This window comes from Schistocerca serialis, chromosome 11 (genome assembly GCF_023864345.2).
Source record: "Schistocerca serialis cubense isolate TAMUIC-IGC-003099 chromosome 11, iqSchSeri2.2, whole genome shotgun sequence".
NCBI classification, from domain to species: domain Eukaryota; kingdom Metazoa; phylum Arthropoda; class Insecta; order Orthoptera; family Acrididae; genus Schistocerca; species Schistocerca serialis.
Window position 1 is genome coordinate 58,848,639 of NC_064648.1, and position 21,817 is coordinate 58,870,455.

Here is a 21,817-nt window from a genome sequence, read left to right on the forward strand (position 1 = left end):
TCAATATTTGGCTCAGATGCACGGTTGGTCTAATGAAGTATTATTGACTGTTACAAAACTGATACTAACAAAGGAAGTAAAAACATATTTAGGGTATACAGGAGCTGTGAAGGGAGCCACAATATTCGAAGAATTTAAAGAAGGGTTAATTCTAAGATATATGGATCAAAATAGTGCCAGCCACTATAGGGAAGAATTCGCAGTGATAACTAAGAGAAATAAAGAAACTGTGGAAGAATTTGCAGATAGGATAAGGAAAATCAATGGACATACCTGTGCATCGGGGCAGAATGTTGAAGTTAATGACATTATTTTGCAAGAAGCATAGCAGAGGGTCTTCAAAGCTTTTTTAAGAGGGCTGCATGCAGAAATGTCAGAATGTGTGTGGACAGGGTGTCTGACAGATTTGCACACAGCAGTGCGGTAACTACAGTGTGTGAGGAGATCAATTTGTCTACTGGAATACAGGGCAAATGGACACTGTCTGCAGCTAATATAAAACATTTCAAGTTTGGACAAACAGGCCATGTAAGGACGAAGTGTTGCCAGCCTCAGGGTGATGTGAATAAAGAAAGAAGAAGTAACAGTTTTAAAAGTAGAGGAGCAGGTAGAAATAAGGTATTGAACACTAGCTGGGACCCCTGGCCCACCTATGGTCTTCCCAGTAAGACTAGATACAAAATTGTATGCAGATGTGGATGCCATAAAATCTGTATGGGATAAGAAGAATAGGAACAAAAATGATTCCATGATATCATTGGACACAGGGGAGAATGTTTCATTCACCAGTAGTTATCTGGTGAAATGTACGCAATTGGACCCACCACAATACAGACTGCATGGAGTGGGAATAAAGACATCACCACACCATTAGGACTGTGGACACAGGCATCCACCTGAATATGGCTTAATTTAAACAATGATTAGAGATTGTGTCACATTCAATTGAGGGGTACAACATGATTCTGGATTAGATTTCCTTATCAGCATTGTGCCATACTCAACTTCCAGCTACATAGGGTGGAACATGGCAGAAAAATGCTTCAGTTAGGTTAGGTCATGGTAGAGAGGTGGCAAGAAGAGTCTATTGCGAAAGATGAACCAATTAAACCATGAAAACTATACTAAGAGTCGATTCGCCTGATTATGTATCTAAGGGTACTGGGAAATTTCTTTGGGTCAGTGTTGAGTCCCGCTTGCCGGCAGGAATTTTGTGTGATGGAACCATTAGAAGAGAATTAAGTATTAGATCAGGTGGGTTGTTTATTTAACAGACATATCATGCCCATACCTGTTTCTACGTACCATTTCAGCACAGAGGGCACATGATTAACACACCAGTTGTTAATCTCCAATATGAATATCTTGGAGGAAGACGAATGGAACATATGGGGTGTCAGCCACAGAGAATTGCCAGACATCACTGAAACTGTATGAGGAGCAAAAGTGAAGCATCTAGAGGGAAGCAAGAGCAAACAGATGACAAAACTACTTTTGGAATTCAATGGTTTATTTTTTCCAAAAGGACCATTATCAGGTACGCATATTACACAACACTGCATACCAATATGAAATGAGTCATCAGTCTACCACAAACCATACAGAAGAACTACCAACTTTCACCCAATTTTGAAGTTGTAAATCGATCAATAGCTGAAAGATGGAATACTTGAAGAATGTGATGTCGACAGTGGGCAGGAATATTTGTGCCAAAAATATAGGTTTGGTTTGATTACAGACACCTACATGAGAAAATCATAATGGATGCCTACTGTTTCCCAAACATCACAGAAACTATGGATCATTTAGAGCTATCCTAATATTTTTCAACAATGAATTTGCAGAATGAATATCACCAGATAGAGCCTGTATCACAGGACTGACACAAAACAGCATTTCTGGAACCATGGGGACACTACCAAATCAGAAGGATGCCATCCTCATTAAAAAACGCACCTGTATAACATTTCAGAGGTTGTTGGACACAATTCTCAGAAGTTTGAAACCATGGAAATGCTGTGTATCTTGATGGAATAATCGTCTATGGAAGTGACAGCAGACAGCATATGCAGTGCTTAAGGGAAGTATTCCTAAGGTTAAAAGCAGTGAAGTTAACAGTGAGTACAAAAAAGTGTGACTTTTTGATGGAATAGATAGCATACCTAGGACATATCAAAAGGTGGATGTAACACAGACCAAGATTAGAGCTGTATGGGAATTTCCCATACCACAATATGTAAAAGAGTTGCAGTCACTCTGGACTTGTGAACTATTACCACCAGTTCGTAAAAGGATGTGTGGATACTGCCAAAAGGTTGACAATTGTTAGAAGAAGGGTACTAAATTTGTGTGGTCAGAACAGTGCCAGCATGCTTTTGAGAAGCTAACAGAAGCTTAAACATTGAGTCCAACTGTAGCATTTCCAGATTTTAATACAGAATTTGTTTTATTATGTGATGCGTAAACTCATGCACCAGCCTGTCTCTCATCAGAAGAGGTAGAATGTGTAGAACATCCAGTAGCTTATGCTCAAGGCAACTGAATTCTGAAGAATGAAATTATTCCACAATGGAGAATGGGAAGTTAACCTTATTTATGGACTTTCATACTTCAAATTTTATCTGTACAGTAAAACATTCAGAGTAATAACAGATCATACAGCATTAAAATAGTTGTTGGGGTTAAAGAATCCTTCCCAATAGGTTGACATGATGGGCAGCAAGGCTAAGCGAATTTGATTTTGAACTTATTCATAAAACTGAGAAGAAGCATGGGAATGCAGATAGCTGAAGTAGAAAACCAGCAGTATTACATATTACTCAGAATATCGAAGAACTACAAATTCAAGTAGAAGTCTTAGAGAGGGAAGTAGTTATTAAAATGGTTGCAGTCCATAGAAGATAGTGTTCCAGCTAGGGGTAAATTTGTTGCAAGAAGGGAAGTATTTAAAGGGTCTAAGGAAAGTACAGAAGGAACTATCGCCGGAGTTGAGGTTGGTTTCAGAACCTGAGCACAAAGGCTTGCCCTTTAATTTGGAGTAGCCACAGCATCATTGAGAATTGATGGAAGAAAAGTTTCTATTTCCATTTCTGTAACAGTAGCAGGGAAATAAGAACATCATGAGTGCTACATAATTCATGCATAGCTCGCCACAAGGGGAACACTGAAGAAATTTGTAAGAGTAAAAACTCAGCGACTGTCATTAACTGCAAAAGATGAAGGAAGATATGTAGAAATGGAGGAAGCAAAGTTACAAAAATGCCACAGAGAGAAAATCATAGTCTGTCTGCATATGGTAATATGAGCGGGGCAGGATTCCTGTGCAGTGAAATTGATAATGGGAGAAAGGAGGAAAGAGAATACTATTAAAAAGTGCCCCAGTCAGAATTGTACTTTCAGCATGTCGAGGAACATGGGCTTTGTCAAGATGGTAGTAGCAACTAGTTGTTACAAGAAGTGGAGGGGTACATCAGCAACGGGGGTAGAATGAAAGGTGAATGCTTTCTTATTAAATGGAACAGCGTCCAAATTAATGGGGCCTACTTTCTGCCTGTCCGCCATGATTGCAGGGATAACTCACCGAGCATTTCCCAGCCACATTTGTACTGGCCAGAAGAGCCCATGGAAGTGCCACCTGCCACAAACCACCCAGCTTAAATCAAACTCTAGGGCCAGAACTAATGTAATCTGTAAACACACTTCTGAACCGGCAGGAGGGACCAATCTCCCTGGAAACGTTATTGCAACATGTAAATTCATATTGTGAAAATCAGCACCAGAATGAGACAACACTCACCATTGTCATACCAACCACTGCAACGGCACTTGTTCTGCTGAGCCTGGTGTTCTTCTGGTACACAAAAGACAAAGAACACGACCGGGTTCGGACCCAGCCATAGTTCAGGTTCCACTGCGTTGGATAACCCAAGCATAAAAGCAGCAGAATGCACAGTGACATAGTATGAGGAATAATCGATTTATTTTCGCTTTTAAGTGAGACGTAGAGTGTTGGAAAAAATTGTGCAAGAAGCACAGTAATGAAATTAGTACCATGGTGTCTGAGTCAAGGTGCAGGGCAAGGGGCCCTATGGAAATTTATAAGATTCAGTGAAAGGGTTAAGGTAACTAATTGTTAGAACGATACATAAGTGGTGAAATAAGGCCGGAAATACTTGTCGCCAGTAACTCTGGTTTAATGGGTAGTATAGTTTGGTCAATCCGAGAGACAGAGTCTTGACAAAAAGGTCAATGTAGCGTATTGACCATAATTGGTCAAAAAATATGCTAGAGCAGAAGAACAGCCAGCTGCACATGGGTGATGGTGTTATGTATTGAAAAGCAAAACATGGCCAACTTGCTTTGCAAAGCAGAGCCAACTGGGCATAGCATAGCAACAGCCAATGCTGCAACATGCTACTGGAAAGACGGAAGTTTTTCCATCACTTGCCACCAGATTAGTATTTACAATACATGCCTTAAACACTAAACAAACATAATCTGAAGTGTAGAAGTACTAAGCAGTTCGTATGATACTTGTCCCACTATCACAGGCAACACCACACACCTGTGACACCCACAGTGACATCCTGGAATGCAGCATGGTGTCCACCATTCAAACACAAGACAGGGCAGGCTGCCCTTAGTCACAAGCAAGCTGCCTGCTCACTCTTGACATTGCCTTCTGTGAAGATGTGTCAGAGGTAGACATACAGCAGGTCTCCAACAATAAAGGCCACTCTGCCAAAGCCATCTGCACACAGTTTACCTTGATACAATGCATCCAGCAGATGCTGCAGGCTTATATGCCAGCTACCATGCAGTACAAAGGCAGTCTGTTGTGACCTTACAGCCAAATAACAGTCCTCTCTTCAGAGGCCACATGTGGTCGACCCTGCCCTGGACTTTGGGATGCAGTTTCAGTCTCTATGAACTGTCGTTACATCCAAGAAACAACAGCACAATTCACACTAAGCCATCAGGCTACATCAATTTTTGACTGTCCTGATTCCTTTCTTTCTATGGCCCTCCAATGCCAAGTCTAGTAGGCATTTTCTCTGTGTCAAACTGCACTGTCTGTAGCTGTGTACATGGCGATTGTGAATGTGAGGTTACCCAACAAACACTACCTCGTTTCATATGTCCCCTGACATCATTAGCAAAGTTGTCAGTTCACCGGAATGCCATCTTCCATGAAGAACACAATCATACAGACATCTGGTTACAGATTGTAGGATCGTATTGTGAATGAAACACAAGATGGGGAAGTAGTAGTTTGTTGCTTTAATTCTGGATATAAGATTAGTTTAGGCCATTTTGCATTCAGTCCTCAATTGGCACATGTAGTCTTACTCATTTTTTTTCAGTTCTTCCTTACTGGCAAGCCAATCACGAATGGCTCTTTCTGTTGGAGGAGGACCAAAATGCCACTCAGCTGCTCTGTTTCCATATTGGTCTGCATATGCTATTATCTTCAATTTATAGCCCACATCATATGAAACCCCTATTTTTTCCATTAATAAACTACTAAAGAAAATTCTCTTCTGTTATCAATAATACAAATCACTTTCAGTTCAAGTTCACTGGCACTGTAGACTGCTGTGATACATCATAGGCTTGACAGTGTTCTAGGTTTGTGATGCCGGGGCAGGAGGGGGACAGTGTTAACAAGCTTGTTAAGCTCTACAGCTCATGTTCATTGCATCGGTGCACTGCTGCTGCCAGTTGAATCGTGTTGCCAGATAGTTATAGGTTTCCCACAGCATTGAATATATGGCCTTCTTTAAGCCTGGCAGGAATTTTAAAGCAAACACTGGACATTTTAAAATTAATTTTGAGTATAAGACACACCTGAATGATGTAAGAATTTTTTTTAAGAAAAAAGTGTGTCGTAGTCCATAAAACATTGTATGCTTTTGTTCTGTATAAAATATAAAGTCAAATTGGTGATGTTTCCTTGTGAGTAACACACTTTAGGTCTCAGTGACCTGCCCTTCTTTCCTAACCGTCCTGTATCTGTTACTAACTCTTTCCAGATGAAGGAAATAATAATTCCAAAAGCTAGGGAAGTTCCTTGTACCTTTGAGTGCATGTATTGTCAGTACTAGCTATTTCAACTCCTGAAGGTAAGTGAAGACCAGCCATTTTGTCTGACAAATTTGTTGTTTTGAGCCAATCCAAAATGTGAAAACGAGAGTAAAATATAATTTTCTGAACCTTATCTGTGTTTTTGCATCAAGGTTTATCTGTAGTATCTATTTTCCTGTCTGAAGAGCAAAAATGTAAATAATTTCCCCACATCTATTTTTTGAAAGTTAGAAGTAGAGGTTACAATGATATGAAGAATCTTTGTCTTCACATTACATACCTGATGTACTGATCAGTATGACACTTCCTGTGTGCTGATTTGAACTGCGTAGACCATGTAACAAAATACATTTTGTTTGGCTACAGTGTTAGAGGCATTTTAAGTTTAAATTCTTCATGTTTGCTGCCAGATATGGAACTAAAAATACTGATTAAGTTGTGATATCCAAAGAAGAATTTAACATCAAGGATTCTTACTACACAGAAGGTAGGTCAGGAAGAATGTTTAAATTTTTTGTTAGGTAACTTTAACCTAAACAATTTAAAAAAGATGTGCTGTAAAGCAAAGAATTTATGGCAGAATTATTTTGTGGATGAAACAATAAAAGTTTCATTTACTGAATAATTTACATAGAAATACATCTGTATATGAAGGCTGGTGCATTGTTACACATTATTATTACTAGCTTTCTGTTAAAGATAATGGATAGTAAATTTGAGAGAGAGAGAGAGAGAGAGAGAGAGAGAGAGAGAGAGAGAGAGAGAGAAAAAAAGTTTGCAAAACTGTAAGCAAATCAATTACAATTGGTTCAGTGTAGAGAAAAAGACAAGCAAATATCACAAGACTCCAGAAGAAAGGGAAGAGAACAACTTCGAAAATGTCTAGATTTAAAATAAAGGTAAAGAGGAAAAAGAGTTGTGAAGAGTATGTATAAGTAATGTAAATGCACAACCACTCATGTCACCGGAGTGTAACCATCAGAACCCTATTTACGTTCATACTAATCCCCATAAACTTTAGGAAAAGCAGTGAAAAGATTGAAATAACTACATCCAGAGAGCCCAACATGGAAATATGCAGTAACAAACAAATTAATTGTTCCAGTGGAACAACTTCCATAATGTTTAAGCACACATTAAAAACACAAACTGGATAACAAGGTTTCAGAAAAAAAAGAAGCAAACAGTTTAATTTTTTTACAACAGAGATGACAATCTGTCAAGCACCTGACAGATTATTTAAAGATCAGAAGACAATGATGCACAGAGTTTTGCAAAAAAACACTACATGGTATTTTCAGCTCAGGGAGCTTATAAGCAATTTTAGGCAGATACAGAAATAGGACAAATAAAAAATACTTTCATTTATTACACATTTTGTTTGTTTTGAATACACCTCAATATATGTATGAAGGTATCATGCCAATTCTTATTATCTGGTGAATGCACTGAAAAGAGCATTTTTTTATGAGGTAAGGAGTTACTGGAACATGCAGTCTATCGATAATTCATGTGTACTACGAACTCATGTATAAAGTGCAAAAACTGTAACTCCTAAACTTCACTCCACATTAAAGAATGAAGTTGATTGACAAACAAGTAAAATGGAAAAAAATGGATTGATGTTGACAGGCAACAAAAATATGCAGAAGTTAATGGTAGCATCACTGACGTAGTGCCACAAATTTATAAGGAAATTTTATATTTAATATTTCACTGCTTCATAGAAAACTCACAATCTGCTGAATTGGGGATATGTGCAAAATGGATTTCTCAAATCTGGAGATCTACAGACTGACTTTGTAGATAGTGTGTCTATGATTAACGAAGACCAAAGTCAAAGTGTTCATTCATAACACGAATAAGTACAGGCTTTGCAGGTTGTGCCTGGATGCTGCAGGAACATTTTATCATGCCATCATCACTAATGAGATCTAACACATGAAACAGTTTCTGTTGCTGTGTTCTCATATAAATAATACCTGATGTAAATAAGAAGATCTCACATCTAAAAACATTTGACAATTCGTTGAGGTGGCTGTACTTCTTCTATATTTGAAAAAAAAAGTACACATTATCCAGTTTGTGTTCAAAAGTATTTAATGTGGAAATGGACTATTATTCTTTGCTGCGTGACATGGTAAAGTCGGCATGGATACTATTTGTGGGACAATGAGGAGAGGAGTGTGGAACCAGATGAAACACAGAAAATGGTATGCTGGCTGAGCTACAGATTTTTATAAATGGCACAAACTCAGATTCAAGTAAAAACCATATTTTATGGTACTGGAAGATGGTTTCTGGACAACTGAGTGAGTGTAACTCACATTCAGGTCAAACGTTTTTGCTCATATTCAAAACTATTATTATTTTTTACCTTAAGCTATCATAATATTGTTGTCACAACAACCCTGAAGCTTGAAAAAACCAAACATCTTTTCGTAACTAAGGATGCAACCCACCAAAGATGTGCTTGGTATTCAGAGGTGGAAAATGATTCTTGCGGGGATCAAATGCTGCAGACGAAGACACAATAGCAACAGATGCTGTCAAGAATACGCATATTGATCTGATAAATCCTGGACTGTTTGTCATTGTAGAAATTTTAAATGAGAGAGGTATAAAACAATTTCTACAGCATCTCTGAAAATGCAGAACCTATGGTAATGTTTTTGAAACCCATTCCAAAGGCTACAATTGTTTCACAAAATACAAAAGTGGCAGCACTTTTTGTTAGAACTGAGCAAATTTGAACATTAATAAATTAACCAATGATCATTTAAAATGCATCAGATATTACTTATGTCTTTAGAATTGGGACCTATGACTGTGTTGCAAGATGAATCTTTTTTTTTAAGAAAAAAATGTAATATAATGAAAAACCGAAAGAGTCGTGTATTTAAATCATATGATTTATGTATAGTTTTAGTTTTTTTGAGTATCAAAAATTGCATTATGACTAATGCTATTTGTGTGAGCTATGTATAGAATTTATAGTGTCCCAAATGCAATTAGTTTTTGACTTTTATCTTCAAGATTTCAAGTTTTAGATTCAATTATTGCATGCCTAATTTAACATATTCTTTATGTATTTGGATTTTAAAGGAAGGGTGCAATTCAAATAATTTCTGATTTAAACATAATTTTAAGAAATTCCTTCAGAAGCTATGTTTAATTCCACACGGCCAATTGTGTGAACCCATTATCAATCATTTAGAAAAGGAACTGTTACTATAACAATGAATGAAACTCACTTTTCAAACATGTGATTGCCGAAGAGAAAACTTGGAATCACTCTTTCCTCAGCTGAATTGTACTTTCGATTCAACTAACATTTAATGAGTAACTATACTGTTGTATTCCATTAAGAAATAATTGTATCTCTATCCACTGCAACTACCAGGCCTACTGATCATACAACAAAATCAAATTATTTCCAACACCAATTGGTGGATATTTAGTAGTTCAGTCATTTCCACAATGAAGTAAACAAATTTAGTTGATAACCTGCAAAATATTTCAATGTACCCTATGGGTTGTTCATTAAAATTACTTTAACCGATACTTCACAACAAGAGTAATTAGCTTTTATGTTGGTTAACTGTCACAACACAGCTGACCCAAACACTACTCCCCAAATATTATGAGAATCAATAGTGGACAGATTACATTAACCTCTCAACAGAGCCACATCATTTTACGACAAGAAATTAAGAATGTTCTGACATTTACTCAGCCATAACCTTACTTGCAGATCAGAATTGTTTTGAGAAAATATTAAATTCTTTATAAACTTGACAACTAAAGACAATATGATTAATCATTGAAGACTTAGCACACATCCATTGAGTTAACTGTGTTGCAAAAGATATGTATAATACAAATCTGTGTTTGCAACATCTGTATTCAGACACTGGGCTTAACAGACCATGTTTTGTTTTGAACATTATACATACTGGTTAGACAGTGATGAAAGGAAACACAGTTTACCAATAAAATGAAAAAAAGGTAAGGCATATGTACCCATTTCCAGCAATTATTTGGTTGGTATATGGTTTACGGCATATTTACCTAATTGTAATATATAACAGATACAAATAAGAGTCTTAAATAATCAACAAAATGTACTCCTTCATTATTTACAGCAGTCCCCCAATGCTGGGATGACTTTTTCATTCTGTAACTGTACAAGCCACATAGAAGTGGAGAAAACTTATTGGCATCACATTAAAACCTTAATCTTCCTTTACTCGGGGAAACTACAAGTGTTGTCATGTTAAATGAATTACACTTACAAGAACTGAATCTTAGCTTAGCACAATAAACTGGGTCATAGTGATAAATGATACCTTGGGAGGAAAATTGAATACAGAATGGGGAAACAATACATATGATGTCCCACAGGACTGACCTACATAAATGTTGTGCTAAAGCCATTGGAGATGCCTTCAAAATCTGCAATGCTTGCCGATAATTAGTACACTGATAATGGCCAAACACATTCATACTAGAAACAGCCAGGAGAATAATGGAACATGCTTGCAACTGGTTTACAGGCAACAGCACAAAAATTCAACCTTTATACTTACAAGAACATACATCATGCAATTCCAAACAAATTCAAATGACTTACTGATACAAGTAGATATCAATGACAGACACTGGATGAGGTTCCAAGAGTTAAGTTCTTAGGCAATCAGATCAATAATAAATTAAGGAGGCACCAGCATGAGAATGAGATAACCAAAAAACTCATCTCTCTCTGCCCTGCAATTAATAAATGTTCATCCAGAGTGTCTACATGCAGAAATGCTTCCCAGCACGCTTTCTCTCAGTCCTAGCCTATAGGATAATCTTATAGGACATGGCAGCAATGAACAAATTAGTATTTATCCTATACAAGCTTGTAGTAGGAATGTGATGTGAACACTTTGCATCTACATGTCACTACGGAACTCCCTATTGCCTTTCACAAATAACATTAATATTTTATTTATTTCTATTTGGCTTTCCCAGAAGATAATTCCAAAAACAAGTGAAAACTCCAAAAGATGCCTTTGAAATTGCCTTTAGGTGAGTAATGCTGAGGGGATCAACTTGACAATTTTACCAATTTGTGGACCCCATTTCAATTGAAACCCAAGCAGACACCAAGGAATTGGATGTAGTATGTTTCATTTAGTGTGTGACCAGTAGTGTCTACTTCTTCTAGTAGCAGGCCATTTCTAATTGCTTTTCCATCTTATAAAATGAGTCTTCAAGGGATGACTTGAACTGGTAGCTGCAACATTAATAAGGGTAAAGTGCTGTGCAATATGGGGCAGGAAGTTTGTTGGTAGTGATCAGGAGTTATTACTAAACGTAAGTAATGTGATGAACAGTTTGATGAGATTAGCACTGAACTGAATCTGAAGAGGAGCAAATTCTTTAAACAAATTGAAGAAAGTTGACAATATTAGAAAACACATAGATGGTCAAAAAACCGAAGAGATGGGAAATTACCAGAAATACAATTGTTCATACGGATGGTATACCACTGCATTGGAACCAGCATTGATCAGCTAAAGGGTCTGCAGACCTGACCGTGAAATTTGCTTCATCTCACAGTATGGTATCTTTTTTATTGGCGGGTGTTTGTGAGAGGCTCCACCTATGTGTACCAATAACACTGGATGAACTACACTCCTGGAAATGGAAAAAAGAACACATTGACACCGGTGTATCAGACCCACCATACTTGCTCCGGACACTGCGAGAGGGCTGTACAAGCAATTATCACACGCACGGCACAGCGGACCCACCAGGAACCGCGGTGTTGGCCGTCGAATGGCGCTAGCTGCGCAGCATTTGTGCACCGCTGCCGTCAGTGTCAGCCAGTTTGCCGTGGCATACGGAGCTCCATCGCAGTCTTTAACACTGGTAGCATGCCGCGACAGCGTGGACGTGAACCGTATGTGCAGTTGACGGACTTTGAGTGAGGGCGTATAGTGGGCATGCGGGAGGCCGGGTGGACGTATCGCCGAATTGCTCAACACGTGGGGCGTAAGGTCTCCACAGTACATCGATGTTGTCGCCAGTGGTCGGTGGAAGGTGCACGTGCCCGTCGACCTGGGACCGGACCGCAGCGACGCACGGATGCACGCCAAGACTGTAGGATCCTACGCTGTGCCGTAGGCGACCGCACCGCCACTTCCCAGCAAATTAGGGACACTGTTGCTCCTGCGGTATCGGCGAGGACCGTTCGCAACCGTCTCCATGAAGCTGGGCTACGGTCCCGCACACCGTTAGCCCGTCTTCCGCTCACGCCCCAACATCGTGCAGCCCGCCTCCAGTGGTGTCGCGACAGCATGAATGGAGGGACGAATGGAGACGTGTCGTCTTCAGCGATGAGAGTCGCTTCTGCCTTGGTGCCAATGATGGTCGTATGCGTGTTTGGCGCCGTGCAGGTGAGCGCCACAATCAGGACTGCATACGACCGAGGCACACAGGGCCAACACCCGGCATCATGGTGTGGGGAGCGATCTCCTACACTGGCCGTACACCACTGGTGATCGTCGAGGGGACACTGAATAGTGCACGGTACATCCAAACCGTCATCGAACCCATCGTTCTACCATTCCTAGACCGGCAAGGGAACTTGCTGTTCCAACAGGACAATGCACGTCCGCATGTATCCCGTGCCACCCAACGTGCTCTAGAAGGTGTAAGTCAACTACCCTGGCCAGCAAGATCTCCGGAGCTGTCCCCCATTGAGCATGTTTGGGACTGGATGAAGCGTCGTCTCACGCGGTCTGCACGTCCAGCACGAACGCTGGTCCAACTGAGGCGCCAGGTGGAAATGGCATGGCAAGCCGTTCCACAGGACTACATCCAGCATCTCTACGATCGTCTCCATGGGAGAATAGCAGCCTGCATTGCTGCGAAAGGTGGATATACACTGTACTAGTGCCGACATTGTGCATGCTCTGTTGCCTGTGTCTATGTGCCTGTGGTTCTGTCAGTGTGATCATGTGATGTATCTGACCCCAGGAATGTGTCAATAAAGTTTCCCCTTCCTGGGACAATGAATTCACGGTGTTCTTATTTCAATTTCCAGGAGTGTATGATGCTACGTGGGAACAGCATTGAGTTTCCTAAACTGACATGCTTGAAAATGCATGGATCAAGTCTATTGTCTGGATGCTTAAATGTGTAGAAAAGGATTTTGATATTTGTGATCAGTAAATGACGAATTTGGTCCTAAACATAGCTGTGAAAAGTACCTTAATGTTTTATGTGCACACACACACAAAATGTGAGCAACATGAAAATCATATGGTTCCTTTGGAAATAAAGGCTTTGCAGGCACATATAGAAATAAAAATTTGACCCCAATTCTGTACCTTTGTAATAAATAAAGTTATAGTCTTGTGAAATCTGATGATTTTAAACATCCTTGAGGAATTGCTTATACAGGTATAACTTCTTTCAGTGAAATATGATGGTCTTAATTTGTCTTGATGGGTTGCACATATTATTGAATGTTTCACAATGTTTTTCAGAAAATTAAATTTGCTTTCTACACTGTAATCTCTGCCCTGGCTAGAGATATGGTGTGAATGTTATTCATTTATTCATTCTTTAATTTACACATTGCATTCCATAAATGAAGACGTGGATGCATGTGGGGTGAGCCACACTGCATATCTTAAGGCAGAAGCTCCCACAGGGATTTATCTCTGTGAAGTGTAGTGACAACCAGCTGTTTGTGACTAGTGCTAATCTACTCGCACGGCTAATTAAGGGAACCAGTAATAGATTATTTTGTATGTATGTATATGTAAATTTACTACTATGAAAAATATCATTGTTGCTCCTACTACATTGGTCAGCTACTTATTTTACCTAGAATTTCCACATACATCTATACTCCGCTATCCACTTAATGGCACATCGCAAAGGGTACCCCATAACCCTGCTGGTGATTTCCGTTCTCATTACACTCACAAATATGAGTGAAAATGACTGTATATGTGTCTCTCAATCAGCCCTGACTTCTCAAATTTCACCTTCATAGTCCTTATGTGCTGTGTATGTTGGAAACAACAAAATCGTTCACCAGTCAGCTTCAAATGGCAGTTCTCTAAATTTTCTCAATAGTGTTTCTAGAAAGAACATCACCTTCCCTCTGGGAATTCTCATTTGAGTTTCTGAAGGATCTCCGTTACACTTGTGTGTTGTTTGAACCTACCAGTAACAGATGTAGCAGCCTGGCACTGAACTGCTTCTCCAACAAAGTATTAATTTGCTATCTTGCTAACTTGCTCTAGCTTCTCATGCAATTACCTAATAAAATTCCCAATTCCACAATTACTACAGAATCTTGCTGGCCATGTGCCAGTATCAAAATGGTCAGCCCTATTTTTCTGCATCATTATTAAGCTCTAGCATTTTATGCTCCTAAGACCACAAAGGTTGCATGTCCACTCTAGCTGACAGAGCTAAGATAGTTACTGTACAGCTGCATGTACTACTCAGCATCACTGTTATGGTCACACATCATATTCGTAGAACTCTCAGGTGTCTACCACTGTTTAAGTTACGTATTTTCAAAGTAACAAGTGGGGTACAACATCAGTGATTTCAGTGCCAACCACATGACATGGTATTCCAGACCACACAATCAGCAACACACTGTTCTCCACACTTGCTATGGGAGCAGCACTCCATGCAGTGGACACTATCCCTGAACCTCTGGCCCTGGTGCCATGGAGACATCTTGTTTGACCTGTGATCTCTTGGCTTGCATATGAAGGGCAGTATGGCCTTTTCTATTTTCATGGTAAGTGGTCACCAACTACAATCCAGCCACTTTGACAACTACAGCTATGCCCTAGGACACCCTACAGATCACTGTTTTAGCCAAACTCCTCATATGCACATCCCTGACTACTATGTGCAGCATTCTCATTTCTGTAAAACCCTTCTTGTGGAACAACACTACTACTGTTTCACTTACTGTCCTGTCTACTTGTGATGCCAATGCATCCCTTTCATTTGTTTAAAATGGCATAACATGAGTCCCTGTGACATTTAAGTCTTGGCCTGTTAGCTGTGAATCAGCTACACTCCTTTATATACTCTCTGAGCTGTTCCTAGCATGATAGTTTGGATCCTAGACCTGTATGCTTGTATAATCACCACACATTCCAGTGTCTGAAGAAGCTAACATTTCAGTGCCTGAAAAATCCTTTATAACTTCAGAAAGTTTGTTTATGAACAATCAGATCAAGAGTGAGCCAGTACCTAACCTTCGCAAATGTGTGTTGAATGTTCCCCAATATTTGTCTAATTTCATTCTTGTGACGTGTTTATCAATGTGAGCTTCTCCTTCCCTTAGCAAGGTCATAAAGCATATTTAAAAAACAATCTTTCTTCTTCAGATCTGCCAGGACTCGAATGGTGAGGCCATACATGGCTTCAGCTATGCACAATCATTCACTAAAAGCTATAAGAGTTTTTCTATTAATGAAAATTTTATAAGTAATACAACAGGTACCACAGAAGCTGCCACAATATGTACAGGTTGTGGCCAACATATCGGGGCTGATCTAGAACCCACAAATTTCATCTCTGTTTTTCAAATCCCAAAAAAATTTTAGGGCATACTCAAGAATAACTATGATTCACACAAAAGATAAGAACAGCCAGTGTTCTTTTTAATTCTATTTATCAGAAGTTGTTGAAAGTAGGAATATTTCTCAAATCACCTACACTATTAGAACTTACACTTCATCTAAATGTGAATTTCGCGATCATCACAGACAACCATTATACAATGTAGTTGATAACAACAAGGGCTACTGAGAACAGGATTATACCAGCCACTAATCCCCTTCCACTTCTATTTAAAACAGTCAGAATGTAAGAGGTGATATGAAAGTCAAGTGCAGGAGTACAAGAATACTCTAAAATTACGAACAGCAACAAATTCCAGAGAACTGACAATCTGTGACAATTCCACTGCAATGCATCTTTTACTCTACACACTTAACAAAAGACTTACTACTTGAATACATGCAATACATCAGAGATGTAAATACTTACAGTATTCTCAGTTATATTTAATTCAGGATCCTCCTTGATAAAATCAGTGGACAAAGATATTCCCAATGGATCTTCAACCGACTGAAAGAAGAACACAATCTGTGAATTATAACTGCTTGCAATCTTCTGTGTGTATATGACAGCTCTCAATATTCTTTTCTCATTAGTATCATCCAACTTTGCAGAGATTCTTATCAATTGGGAAGAGAGTGTGTCAGAATGCATCCAAATCAGTTCTATTGCCCCTGATTTTGCTATCAGCCATTGTGTAGTACTTATTTGGCATACTTTCACTTTCTATTCCTGTCACATAATCCACTCTGATTTCAGAGGCACTATGGCCTACTCTATTGGATGGTTGTACTCCCATATACAAATCTGATATACATGTGTGGCAACATTTCAAAATTAAACTCAGATAATATAAAGATGCAAATAATCTTCCAACAGTAAACCCATAAACAAGAGGAATTTTTGGTCATTAATCAAATGAATGTGGCATTCCACACATTATCATCAAAATTACCCAAATTTAATGTTATTTACACAGCTTCTTGCCATATCACCATGTAATTTCAGTGCCTGCTCTTTAGGGAACAATGCAAATTTATGTCATGTGTACTGGAGGAAAATCATAAGGAATTCCACAGCAGGATTTCAGTAATGATGTAAATACTACAGTGAATAGTGAGTGGGAACTCTAGAATATACACCCATCACATGTCATAGTTCCACATATGTTACAGCACTGTGACACAGAGATGTAACAAGATTAACGATTACTTCCAAGAGGAAGTCTTCCTTGCTCCGTTTACACCAAATATGTACTTAAGGCATTCATTACATAGAATCACAATAAAAAATTAATGCAACAGTAATGGTTCATAAAGATATGCTTATTACAAGTGCTGTTAAAGTACTATTGGTAATACCCTACAAATAACACATATAACTAGAGTTTCTTACTACACTTCCTGCACAATACAGTGCTTGTGTGAAAACTTACATTACGCTCAGATACAGCAGCACGGTGTTTCAGTTCGGGGTCTTGCTTTACGCAAACACTAGGGTCGCCAGCCTTTAATGGGTCTTCAAGAAACTGAAAAACCAAGAAAGTGACGTATCAGGGCATCTGTCTCTTGTTCCTACATGGCACTGTCATACAGGGGGAGAGAGGGGGGCGAGACAGGGTGGTGGGGGCGGGGGCGGGGCCGGGGAGACGGGGCATGGGGGCGGGGCAGGGAGACGGGGCGTGGTGGCGGGGGCGGGGCAGGGAGTTGGGGCGGGGCAGGGAGTCGGGGCGCGGGGGCGGGGCAGGGAGACGGGGCAGGGCAGGGAGACGGGGCGCGGGGGCAGGGGCAGGGAGACAGGGCGCGGGGGCAGGGGCAGGGAGAGAGGGTGGGGGGGAGAGAGGGTGGGGGGAGAGAGGGTGGGGGGGGAGAGGGTGGGGGGGAGAGAGGGTGGGGGGAGAGAGGGTGGGGGGGAGAGAGGGTGGGGGGGAGAGAGGGTGGGGGGGAGAGAGGGTGGGGGGGAGAGAGGGTGGGGGGGAGAGAGGGTGGGGGGGAGAGAGGGTGGGGGGGAGAGAGGGTGGGGGGGAGAGAGGGTGGGGGGGAGAGAGGGTGGGGGGGAGAGAGGGTGGGGGGGGGGAGAGAGGGTGGGGGGAGAGAGGGTGGGGGGGAGAGAAGGGGGAGAAAAGGGGAGTACCTTATCAATCTATTAACACTAAGTGACATGCGCATAACATATCCAGTCAGCAAAATCTTACAAGACCGTATCTTGGGCATTGGGCAATGGCAAAAGCAAAATTAGATTCGACGTTCATCATAATGGGATCATAATAATGATGCTATGACATATTAGAAAGTAACTTTTTATTCCAACACTGGACCATGTTACGACTGGCATGAGAGAGCGTTTTGCTGAAGAAAATATTTATCATTTTAAATTCAACATCCTTTTCCCATCACAATTACTGGAACATGATGCTAATGATCTTGCACACAAACTAAATCAGTGCTTAACCGAACTACTGTATTTTGAAGACGACTCACACTTTGTGATTAAAAAGAGACTAATGGGACAGTCTCTTCAATACAAGCAATGATCATAAATGCCCTTAATGATTGTGTTTTTGTTATGCAAGCATTGTCTCTCTATCCTATATCTGACCATCCTACTTTGCACACGCTGTACAAAATATTTGTCTACCTGAATCTATTGCTGCAGTAGAAAGAAGTTTCTCAACACTGCAGTGTACAAAGACATGGCTGAGGTCAACAGTGAAGGAGGATCGACTTAATGGCTTAGCTCTGTTGGACACTCACCCTGACATTGCTTGTCGTGCTGACAATGTAATTAACCAATTTGTCAGGAAGAGTAGGTGCATAGAATTCATCATTTAAAGTACAGAACCACAACTCTAACTTTTTTATATCATGTATATGTGTATAATCAGTTTAAATAAAACTTTCTTACACTTTCCATATGACTTGATTAGCTTTTATTACAGTAAAAGTAAAGGTAGCTCAAGATATTTTTAGTGAGCCCTCCTTGAGGTTTTTCTGCATCTGCCACTGTCTCATATGAGATATGGTGTAAGTTCTATTGGCCAGCTGTGAACTGAGGCTCGCGTGCAACAACAAAATCTGTTGGTTGGGCTCAGAGGGCATCCTAGGCTCACTTTTTGGCTGTTGGCTGAAGAGGCAATGAACATTTGTAAGTGAGGCAAGAGAACATCTTTTAATTTATAGAGTCAAGCTGCGGATGAACTACTATCACCTAATTTTGAGCAGAGTTTAAGACTCAGATCAGACCTTTCATTAGTTTCGTGACCTCCACTACATTTTCTCTGGAAAATGGTAGGGTCCCTATGTATCAACAATGAGTAAGTTTCAGAGATGTAATCTCACATTTACAAAACTGTAATGCATGGATTCGTGCAGTCTATTACAGAGTTGTCTTTTGTTTGTTTTGAATGGCCAGCAACTGCTTGTCTCAGAGGCTCAAACTGCAGTATGTGACACCAGCAGAGCACAGTAGGGGATGCATAATTACCTACTGAAAGGTAAGCATATTTCATTCAAACCAGTAGGAAATACAAGGTATCGGTAGTCAATCACTTAATGCTCCCAGTATGCACTGTTGCCCCTTTCAGATGCATTGATGAAGCTGCACAATGAGTGAGTGTTGACCATAATGGCACAGTGAGAGGAGGAATATCACACTGGCTGAATGTTTGTCCCCATTGTTGTGGGTTGATCCCAGCAAGCAAAATTATACCATATTGTGACAATTGTTTTTACCAAGAAATGATCACAAACATGGAATGCTGATATCACACATTCATGTCCACAACGCTGGACAAATGATTGCAGTAAGGAAAACATGTTCAGATTGTTCGAACAGGATGTGACGATACATCGACATATCCGAAAGAATGGACACCACATATATAATTAAGGTGATGTCAGCCAATGATCCTTTCAGTGTAGATGCACAACACACTACCTCTTACAGGAACCAGTGAGACACCATGTGTAACGAGGATCATGAGCATCAGCACTGCATCAGTGGTGAGTAAGTTCAGAATTTGGGTCTGACAGGAAGCATGCTAGAGTAGACCATGCAGATGTGATGACCACTGTGTCCAGATGGCATAGTCGTCACTGCAACTGCCCAGTCCACATGAGACTTGGGTTCAATTCCTGGTCCAGCACAAATTTTCAACCAACCTCATTGATGTAAATTAATGCCCACAGACAACTAATGTCTCTACTTCCTTTGTCCCTGAGTCATTGTGGCTGCAGGATCAAAATGCTGTCTGTCCCCTTGGACATGTCCAAAAGAACAGACAACACAAGCATATTTGACATGTTGAGATTAGATATGAATAAAAATTTATTTTGCAGTGATAGTGATTCCTTCCATTTATGTTTAACCAAAAATATGTAACTTTACCTCGGGCTAACTTACATGACCTTCTTTAGTCAACAATCCCTGCTCCTTGAATGTAGCTTTATTGAGCAGCCAAATTCTGCCTGAAATAACACCCATAGCACTCAAAATCAATTAGCATGTATGCATTAGGTTACCGTTACTTGAAACAAAGGTGAAGCCTGTACATTATTTGACTGCTAACAATACCCTGATTTAATCAGGGTTGTTTCAGAATCAAGTTACACATGAAGGGCTTATTTCAATAGTGGTACAAGTCCATTTTTGTTCATCTTGAGATACAGAGTCCTAAAGTTAAATGAGTGCTGAAAAATCTGCAGTTGAGATACCACAAATATATTCAAGCATATGACTTCTTGCTAGACACGAACCTTTCTTTCTCTTAGTTTGGATCGTTAATTTCAGAAGCATTATAGGCAGAAAAGTGGAGGTAATGGACTTGTACCACTATTGAAATAAGCCCTTCATATGTATCTCGCTCTCGCTCTCGCTCTCTCGATCTCTCTCTCGTTTTATGATTACATTCCTTCCATGCTTTTGTAGTAAAGAGGTGCAATCCTATATTTTAGTAACTTTAAAGTGTATTCATGGTCTGTTGCACAGATCTTAATTCTTTTGAATGAAAAGCTACACAGTTCAATAATGCATTAGCCTCCACTGGTGAAACATCAGAACAATAGCAAGCTACATATATGGCTTTCTCTGCGTGTTTTACTGTTAATTCTTGAATAGTAGTACTGGAATGGATATAATGTGTGCACACTGTGTGCAGATGGAGGAGCTGGTCTCAGTTCACCAACAGCTGAAGATGCGTTTTGCCATATTCAGCAGCATTCAGGCTGCTGCCTATTGTTGTAGTGGGGGCCGAGAATCTGGCTCATCACATAGGATGCCTGAGGTGCCACCTATTTTGCCCACTGGCTCTGTTGTCAAGACACCTTGTGGTGTACCCAATGTGGCTGAGTTGCGCTCACCAAATGGTGAGGGATGGATCGTAACAATTAGCACTGTTTGAGGCAGAGAGTGATGTGGAGGCTGCCTCACCCATTGACCCTGTGAGTGGACTGGCAGGTGTTCATTCAACAGGGTCCAGACAGGCCCAAGTGGAGAGAAGTTTTCTAGTTAACCAGGACTTCCAACGTCAAACGCATTATGGAGCTCCTTAGGGAAATGGCATCCAGGACTGGAAATGAATCCTATGTGTACTGAATATGTCTGCCATGGAGCCTCATCTGAGATGTGGAAAATATCCTGCCTGTGGCTAAGAAACACACAGGGTGTGGCTGTCTACAAGTTGTGGCTGATGTTGGTGCCAATGATGATCGTTTGGGTTCTGAGGCCACCTTCAGTTTATATTCAGAGGTAGTACAAATGGCGAAGAGCCCCTGTGTCACACATGAGTGCATGCAGCACACACAGTTTGTATCAGCATTCCCAGAATTGATTCAAGTCCTTTGGTTTGGCATGAGTGGCGGGTCTCAACCAAAGGCTTCATTGATTCTCTGACTGCCCAAACTGCAGACTGCCGGAAATGCATTATGAGGTGGAGAATTGTAGAAATACTTGATGGGTCAGTGGTGCACTACACAAAGCAAGCGTTTTTTAGGCTAGGCAGTTGTTTGAGGTCCTCTGATGAATGCACGCTAGTCAGACTGCATACAAAGTAAAGACCATACTACCATCAACATGTTAA

General features: G+C 40.3%; 1 protein-coding gene across 8 annotated transcripts in view; it reads right to left on the reverse strand.

Moving 5' to 3' along the window:
* Positions 1-21,817, reverse strand: part of LOC126427019 (zinc finger protein 493-like) — a 99,307-nt gene that overhangs the window by 55,379 nt on the left and 22,111 nt on the right. For 7 of the 8 annotated variants that reach the window (XM_050089182.1, XM_050089181.1, XM_050089175.1 and 4 more), the window contains 2 exons: positions 17,177-17,269; positions 16,171-16,251 (listed from right to left, as the gene is read on the reverse strand). In XM_050089182.1, coding sequence (XP_049945139.1) covers positions 16,171-16,251; positions 17,177-17,269 — 174 coding nt within the window. The remainder of the gene's footprint in view (positions 1-16,170; positions 16,252-17,176; positions 17,270-21,817) is intronic. The other variant, XM_050089180.1, reaches the window with a different exon arrangement.